This window comes from Crassostrea angulata, unplaced genomic scaffold (assembly GCF_025612915.1).
Source record: "Crassostrea angulata isolate pt1a10 unplaced genomic scaffold, ASM2561291v2 HiC_scaffold_282, whole genome shotgun sequence".
Taxonomy (NCBI): Eukaryota; Metazoa; Mollusca; class Bivalvia; order Ostreida; family Ostreidae; genus Magallana; species Magallana angulata.
The window spans coordinates 151997-161453 of record NW_026441835.1 but is presented as its reverse complement, the minus strand read 5'-3'; the positions used below and the strand labels follow the sequence as shown (position 1 = coordinate 161453).

The window sequence follows — 9457 nt, the reverse complement described above, 5'->3', positions numbered from 1 at the left end:
GCAAACAAACCTGGATTATTTATGCTGGTTCTTTTTCTTATAGATCGACTTTATTTAATATTTTCATTTACAAATCCGTAAAAATTTGTATTTTTTATTTACTTAACAAAATGAGATGGAATACATTATTCAGTATGTGTATATCTTTAAACAAAATGTAGATCGGCCAGACAGTATGCTGTGTTTATTTCGTTTTAACAATAGAATTCATTTCTTGATTGTGAATTGACCGATTTCGAACAATTTTTACAAGAAAATCGACTCGATGTTAAAGCGATACATTTTATATTTTTTTCTGTCGTCACTTCCAGTCCCGATTTATGTTTTTATAAATTCTTACGACCTACTTTGTGCAGAGCTGATCCTAGAAACTATCAGAGATATGAAATTTTCAGGATAGGTTAACTATATAGATTTGGGAAAATTTGGACCCCTGTGATTAACTCACTCTAGAGTGCTCTCTCTCTCTCTCTCTCTCTCTCTCAATAGAAAATGTGCTTAATATGTATTTTGGTTTTTTTCTCTTAGTAAACGTTCATTATATATGCAATATTGATGTAATTGTTTCGTTGCTTTGTTAAACATACTTTGTGTTCTTGAAAATTTGTGATGTATGTAGAAGCATATAAATAATAAAAAAAAAAAATATATAGATTGCCTTGAGCAGTATGTATTTTTTTCGCGAGTGATGCCATTTCTTTGAGCTCGTCTGGGGAAAAAATACTCCGTACGAATTTTAAATCAAAATTTTCATACATGTATGTTTTGATTGGTATCTTTTCATCAGATGATATTTTATTTCTAAATATCATACAAAAGTCGTAGAGCATTAAAAGTTCTCTCCAACGAAATAAAATAAAGGGGGCTGGTTCCTCTATTAAGGGCCAAGACACTTCTAAAATGTTTTACAAAATAAAATCGATATAGATTTTGTAATGCATTATAGAAGCAAAGTTGTTGATCGTAACAATATCCGTTTAAAAATTATCACTGCCCCAGTAATTTATGACATATAAAGGGATTTTCGGGGGCCCAAAAGTTTTGATCTTTTATCTTTAATGATGTTTTTAAAAAACAACGTTGTTAAGTATCGTTACAGACTTTGGCATTCCTATATTTTTTTTGAATGGGGGGGGGGGATATGTTAAATTTTTTCGATATCAGATTGTGTCGTTTCCAAAAATTGAACGAAAGACCTACTCGTTGCTCGTAAGAAAATCGTATCTAGTTGTAAAGTGGTAAAGTGGTACAGATGACGAGTCTCTTGGAGCAAGAAGTATTTGTTGTTTTTTATCTCTAAAATGTTTTTGGTTTAGTTAGGTTTTTTTTCCTTTTTGCTGAAGACTATTTTTATGATCAAAGTTGTGATAATTTTTTTTGTGATTAATGGTAAACGTTGTTAATGGCGCCAATGCAATTTAGCTTAAAAATATGCAAGAAAAATATTCAGGCATTTAGAAATTGGAGTTCTGTTTGCTTTTTGATATTCACTATTCGAATAGCGAATAGAATTCTGTGGCCAGTTTGCTATTCCAATTACCGTAAACATGCAAATAAACCGTAAAATCAAAATTTCATAAAAACTCCCCTTTTTAATGGAAAAAAAAGTTTTATAGCAAAAATTATCGCTTGCTCACTAAACCTGAACATTGACATAGTGAGCACGATTAGTAAGAGGTTTAGCTAGCTTGGCAAAAACTCGACATTTTTCCACATCTCGCCTTCATATTTAGTGGAGATGGTACACTTAGTGTACGGGAGGATGCCCGGATTTAGAAAATTTCTCGTGGGGGAGGGGGCGACTCTCTCCTATAAATCCATGCATGGACATGCTAGTAGGTTTTTTTTTCTATGGTAACTAAACTCTACGCCGGAACTAAGACTCCCAGTTTTATCAACTAAACAAATTGTGATAGATTAAAGAGAACTGAACCTTAATTCCTGAAGCAAAATGTCAGATATTGTATAACTATAAATGACTTGTACATGAATGCATTTATGAGTATATAACAATTTATTGTTAGATTAACAAAAGACAATCCAGGAATGATGTGGCTTGACTACAGCAACCCCCCACCCCCCCCCCCACCCCCGCTGTACATACCAAAACATATTTTAAAGAAAAAATTGGTGTGCAAATATTTATTCCTTGATTTTAATTAATGTTGCACTTTTTTTGTTAAAATCAATATCGATGTTATAAATTTATGTCTTGGGAATCCAAAGCTAGCCAAAGCTAGTAGGAATGTCATATACCTAACTCTACCACCTTGTCCCCCTCCACGAAATGAGGCGTCCGAACTCTCCTGGAGTGCCAATGCCTGTGGAGCAAATTTCTGGAAACAATCTGTTTCACCAGCAGGATATTACCCAGGCCCCACGTTGGGCGCCAAATGTAACAGAGACACTTATTGCCTCTGCTGGAATTTAAACCCGGGTCCTCTGGCACGCCAGTCAAGCACTCTACCGATAGAGCTAAAGGATTAACCCACTAGCCAGAGCTAGTAGGAATGCCATACACCTGACTCTACCATACTTACACTACGAAGAAAACTGTGAGGATCTGGATTAAAGATAGAGAAGACTGTATTGTTGTTCATGTAAATCGATTTTCTTTTTCATTTAGCCTTATTTAATTCATAAATACATGTATGAATAGACAATATTTAAGTGTTGTTCAAACAAAATGTCCACACATCCTAAAGAATAAACATTAGATTTTGCTTGTTGTGATATTAATTAACATAAAACTGCTATTAGTATGCACAATAATTGTCAATGAGTAATTCCCCATTTTCATGTTATGTTTAGCACAATAGTTTGATAATTATGACATCATTCATTTTCAGGGTAATATAAGCAGTAAATAGTCCACTGGAAACACTTTTTGGGGATGTTGATAAAAAGTGTGTACCCTATATATTTCTTTTACTCACTAACTTCATGTATATTTGGTTGTTTTTTAAAAACATATTATTGAATCATGTAACCTATCAAAATATTTTTCATAGATATCTATTGAAAATAAATTTGAAATATTCATCATTTCAGGCATTGGTTTTCTTATCAACTGCACTGCCTCCTGATATAAAAAAGACAGAAGAAAAAAAACATGTACTGTGCAAGAAGAATTGTCAATTTCCATAAATTCCACATCATGACTGAATTATACTGAAAATCAGAAAACACTAGTTTCGTTCAACAGTTTGTCACAGAAAAGCAATCTCTTCAATGTTTGTTAAGTTGATAATTATAACAAATTATTGATATAAATATTGATTGTTCTTGCTTTCTTTATTAATTATCAAAATATTAATTATAATTACAAGTAAACCTGATCATATAATCATATATTAAAAGTATTTCTTATTTATTTACCTGCAAAACAATATAAACAACTATGAAATATAAATGTGTAAATTATAAACTCTTTAAAACTCTAAATTATAACCACTTAACCACCCCCCCCCCCCCCCCCCCAATATGTTCAAATCAAATCAAGTTCCCAGCACTTTTCGAAACTTTTGATCATTTGTGTTTATTTTACAAGTTAGAAACTGAAATAATTTTATGTGTTCATGTTAAGCCTTTCCACATAGTATTTTTCGTATTATTACTGATCGATCTATTTTAGCAGTATCACGTGACAGGGTATTCCCAAGAGACTCAAAAGTTGCCCATGTGATGACGAATTATCTAATTTGTATATCAATAAAATATCACTTTGTGTAACAATGTTTTTGGAACTAAATATCAAGATTATTCAAAGGATTACATTTTATGTGATAAATACCGCTATTTTATATGGAAGCCCTCAACATAGCTGAAAAATAAATAAATTGAACCGTATGCATTAACTTCGCTTCTTTTAACTATTTTCGCTTCTTTTAACTATGATCATCTTTTGAGCTAATTAACTTACACGATTACATGTTATTTCAATAGTTTTATGGTAATTGTTCGGTAGTTTGTAATTAACTGTTTAACTTTTGTCTTTTATATTTTTAATGACATGTATGTATATTGATTTTTATAAGTGTTTGCTTCCAAACTTAAATCCTTTTTCTAATTTAAATTGTGTGTATTGTGTTTGGAATTTACGTTTTATCAATCTTTAATAAAACGTACTGATGTTGTGTTGATGAGAAGTGTTGGAATTTGTTTATGTTTTTTTTTATATATATTTTGTTTGGAGGGGGGGGGGGGGGGGGGGTTAAGAAATCATATTTGAGTTCAAAAATTGGAATACATTTGTTTTATTATTTAATATTCACAAAGCCAGTTAGTTATTTCGAACAAATTCAATGAAATGAATATATCAGACACTTTTTAAAAGTTTAACTGTCTTGAAAGATATACTTTACATGTTAAATTCTACTTTTAATCCAATTTTCTTACATTTAATGTTTTTCCTTGACCAAATATGTTGTAAAAAACTTTTCGGTACAATAAGCAGCTATTTTATTTTAGCTATAATCTTTGCCTGCGCTAAAGCATTGACAAACATTGCTTTTAAAGTTATGGACATTGTTTGTAAAACTATAGGAAGTTATTAATTACAGCATAATCATCGGCAACCATCTTATTTGTATTAATCAGCTATTTGACATAATTTTCTGTATACATGTACTTAGAGAAACTGTTAAATGAATATTTGATATTGTGCTCCTTTACTAGGTAAACGGGGTTTCAACATAGCCTTTAGCGCCTTAAATTTATATTCTACATCGACACTAAACCACATATTGTTGTCAAAATGTGGAATGCGGATTATTTTTCTGTTTAATTTAGTTTAATGTGTTTATACTTTTAATTTTTATTGATTTATTTATTTTTTGTGCAGGACAGGACAAGATACAAGATAATTACAATATGATACTATAGACGCTTGATTTGTATTATTGATAGGCAAATGGTTACGTTTAATTGATATTGTAGCTAAATATTTTTTGTGTTGTGGTTGCATGACTCATTTTTTAGACACGTGAACCTCACAGTCTGGGGTTTTCAAATTATAAATAAGTTTGGCAAGTTTTTAACTTACTTTAATTTTTTTTTTTTTTTTTAGGTATTTAGATAACTTCTCTGAAGTATTCCCCTATTTTTGCAACTAAGTATATAAGAAGTGGTTATTGACGTTCAGTTTTTTTTTTGTAGAATAACTAATTTGATTTTTTAGATATCTAGAAACAATGTTTTTGTGTGACAAACTAGATTTCCAGTAAAATTTGATCATTGTCAAAAGTTTAAGAGTTAACGAACAACAATTATGATAAAGATTTGATAAAAAGACATACATACGTATCCATATATACCGTTTTTAAAAGAAAAGAAAGTGCAGCATACAGATTAGAAATAAAGTTTGCAATATTTATGATATTCCTTTTTGCATAGTCAAACATATTTTCAATTCCGTTAAAGACTCCTCTATATCTTTTTGCTTCTTTGAAAGATATTCAAGCAATTCCTGATTTTCCAGAATTTCTGCTCGAGACTCTGAGAGCTGTTGTATCAACTTCTGTAAGGCTTGTATCCGCTTAGGCAGCAGGTCTTTCGTAACTTTATCTATCAACTTATTCATGACGCCAGCACAGTTTACCTCAAGCTCATTGCAGATAAGGCTTCTCACGGAATTACGACGGTTGTTAAATTCTTCATCTATTATTTTTCTTTTTCTAGCATCTCTTCCAAGGAACTTCATAAGTGGGATAGCCACTGGACTTAAAGCAATGGAAAGCCCTACAAATGCGACAACTATACCGATACCGGCTGCCAATAATGGTAACCAAAGAGGAGAAGTTGCGAGGACAACTCCAACGACGGATGCTTTTGAATTGTTTGTACCACCAACTTCAGTATCTGCTGATAATTCAGTGTGTCGTCTATTCCAACTTCTATCCAATCATTTTCCATATCAGAAAGAGCAGCTGAAACTTTTTCGTAAAACGAAGCAAGTTCTTTTTTTACTGTTTCGAACATCTGCGCAATGTCACTAGATTTCAAAACATTTACAACATGCAGATTAATCCTTTCGTTTATATCCATGACAAATAATTGTGGGTGCCACTCTACTTCCATTATCGGAGGTTGGCCTGGTGGATTTAAGATTCTGTCTTTACCTAGATCTGTTGACATGTAATCATATACTCCTTGTGCGATACCTTCTATGTCCTTTTTTATTCTTTTTTGTAAAGTGTCTCTGACCTGATTAAAACAATTAAAACTTTAGAATTAAATCGCTTTAAAAAATATTTTATTTGATATAGCCGCTCATTGAATTAACTTTATTTGCGTATTGATGATTTATTAAATGGTACACATCACAATATGCATTTGTATCCCTTCACTAAATGTTACAAAAAGAAATTTAAAATAAAATTATATACTTATGTGTTGAATAAACCATCAGAGAGGAGTAAAGAACCATTTTAAAATTGAAATATTTTTGTAGATACTTTTCTGCATTCGTCGGTCAAGAAATTAATTTTCTTTATATGCTCTTTTGTTAACTCCATTTGCTCTTTTTCGGATTTTTTCCCCAATTCAAGTCTTGCATTAATTCCCTTGGATACGTTCATCAGTATTTCCTGCAGAAACCTCATTAAAAAATCAATATAACAATCTTTGATAGAAACATTTACTGTATAAAAGCATACATTAGATTAATACTTTATAACTCCTTAAAATATTTTTGTAAATAAAATTATCATTTTTTTTTTTTAACATTTAGAACTACCATAACATACCAAATAAAAACTTTAGGGAGGTCGGATGTAATGTGACTTACTGTTACACCAAAGTTTGACTTTATATTTTACTTTTGTAATGTTCTTGATTCCGTTTACCTTAATACTAATCGGTTGGTTTACATTATTTATTAAATGCGTTTTCGCAGGGTTTTTTTCATTTGCATGTGGACTGTGTCGTTCTTTATTTTATTTCAATTCCTAATGAAATGCACATCGCACACTCGAAGAAAAAGTTTAGGTACACCAGTTGGCTAACTGTTAACTAATCTATGTAGATAGTTATAAATACACGAGTGAATAAAAAAAAACTCACAACACCTAAAGTTTGTGGATATTAGATAATGTTGAAAAGCGTATTTAAGCATGTTAAATTATAGCAAGGTCAGCCACTACTTGCACTACATAGCAGAACAGACACATACCCATATACTTTTCAAACCCAGAAATCGCTCATTATTCTTAGAAAAAGTAATTTAATCACGAAAATATGTAAACAATAACAAGTATCATTATAATACAAAGCGTTATTTTTTCTTTTTTCAGAAATGTATATATTTTTTTAAATTTTGTTGACCTTTGTACGCTAAAATATGGAATACGTTTTAGGCATCTGTCCCCCCCCCCCTTTTTTTTTAGGCGTGCAATTACATGTGCCCATTCTCCATAAAGGTTTGACCATATGCAAACCTTTGGGTATACTTTTTAACTGTTTATTTTTTCCTTGCATTACTTTTCAAGTGATGTGGCTGAAATTCTACCTATAAAATATGTATTAAAAACATTATTTTAATCATTAGCTTTTTAATGAATATAACTGTAAAGTATTTAACAAGCGTGTATGTCATTACTATAAACAATTAAAAAAACCTAATCAGCTAAGGGACCGCAATTTACCCTGAAAAGTAATTACTTATTACACATAGTACACAATACAGATGCATAATCCGCTTCAACATTTATTGCAGGAAATCTAGCACTAGTTCAGTGTGACCTCACAGGTAAACTTTCTCTGCTTTGATTAGGTAATTCAACAGAATCAGAAGAAATGGCGGCATGAAAAAGCAAAAGTTTTACTGAGAAAAAGTATGTTCTCGTGCATTGGTTCGTTCAGCTCGCTTTGCTCATCGGCTACAGCAATGACTGTATAAAAGTTTAGAAATAAAAAGAGCATCTAGGTGCTCCGGGGGTAATTTTGTTTTTCAATTTCCTGTTGACAAAGTCATTAATTTGCTTGATTTGTACTCGCCATCATAAATAACCAAAGAGGGAAATTGCTCAAAAGTCGTCAACATTTTTTTAGCTTTTAATGTGGATGTGCCTTGTGTCCCAGTGCTGTTCAAAATGTTTTATAAAACGTCACGTGTAACTCATTCAAGCTCTTTACTCGTATAAAAAAGATACGGGGACACACATTCGAATTCATTTGGCTCGTTTTACAGTAAAAAGATCTATACGATTGTACGTTGAATATTAGTATATATATATATATTTTTTTTTTTTTGCGGATTACCACGTTACTTAGATTTCATATGTTTTTAACAGCCCTGTGAAACACTATTCTTAATTTAGTATCATAAAATCGTAAATTAAAGAACTATTTCGAAAACAAATATTACCTTATATGTTGATCAACTCGGATGTTTTCGGCCTTTTTGACACTTGACTCTAAAAGTGTTCGGAATTTTTTGAATTGTTTTGTTGACGAATTATCATTTTGAGGAGAAACCTTCAGAAAAGAAAAAAATGTGTTGAAAACACAAAAAGCATATGATGTTCTTAGACATTGGGAACGATTATATGAATTTGACTTCTCTCAAGCTTTATTGTTAAATATCAGCAGTAAGTCAAAATACTCAAACTAATAAACCTTCCAAATTAAATTACATTAACTATTAATTTCGTATAAAAAATATTTTGCAAAATTTTCAGGTAAGGATATAATTAGGACCGTTAAAAGATTATTTACTGAGCTCAAAATAAATCTGATACCATCTGTAATATCCATAAACAACATTCCGGAATACATAAAGAAATAGCTGATTTGAAGTAAAGTAATAACACAATTTTGTTGACAGAAAAAATAAGTTCAGAAATCCCTACCATTATATCCAACAGACACGCAACCATACTTTCATTAAAAATAGATAGTTTCAGGATATTATAACTTTTGTAGTATAAAATATCAAAAATTACATCTTTCAGGTTCATTTTAAATATGTTTTCCTCTCTCACAGACGGCCATCTCTGTTTGACGTTTGATTTTATGTTTTCCCAAACTTTAGTTTCTTCATCATCATCGCTGCTGTCTTCGTCAGTATTATTGGTATTTAGTGAATCCCACTTATTTGTTATAAATATGACGTTCTCCGGATTAAAATATGGCATCTCATTGTCCATTTGCAGGAGTAATATTGACCTAAGTATCTCTGGAAGCTGTATATCAAATTGGAAAGAAAATAAAAAACATGGCACGAGCAAGACGTACTGTGGAATTATTAATTACGTGGGGGTCAGTTTTCGTGGAATGCTCAAGTTTTACAGGTTAGTGGGGACGTAATTTCCTGTATTTTCTTATCCCTACAAAGAGAAAAATGACTTTAAAACCCATATTCAATAATTTGTGGAAAGTGTTGAGTCGTAGATGAGAGGTACCCACAATATCTATGAAAATTGAATTACCAGGAAGTCTAATGATTCCACAGTGCCGG

At 31.3% G+C, this 9457-nt stretch overlaps 1 protein-coding gene across 1 annotated transcript; it reads right to left on the bottom strand.

The window, feature by feature from the left end:
* Positions 1-4030: 4030 nt before the first annotated feature.
* LOC128170026 (uncharacterized) lies at positions 4031-9138 on the bottom strand. Its single transcript, XM_052836016.1, has 4 exons — positions 8943-9138; positions 8366-8475; positions 6456-6597; positions 4031-6204 (listed from the first exon to the last, which is right to left on the bottom strand). The coding sequence occupies exons 1-4, from the start codon at positions 9132-9134 to the stop codon at positions 5755-5757; spliced, it is 894 nt and encodes a 297-aa protein (XP_052691976.1). The 5' UTR covers positions 9135-9138; the 3' UTR covers positions 4031-5754.
* Positions 9139-9457: the final 319 nt, after the last annotated feature.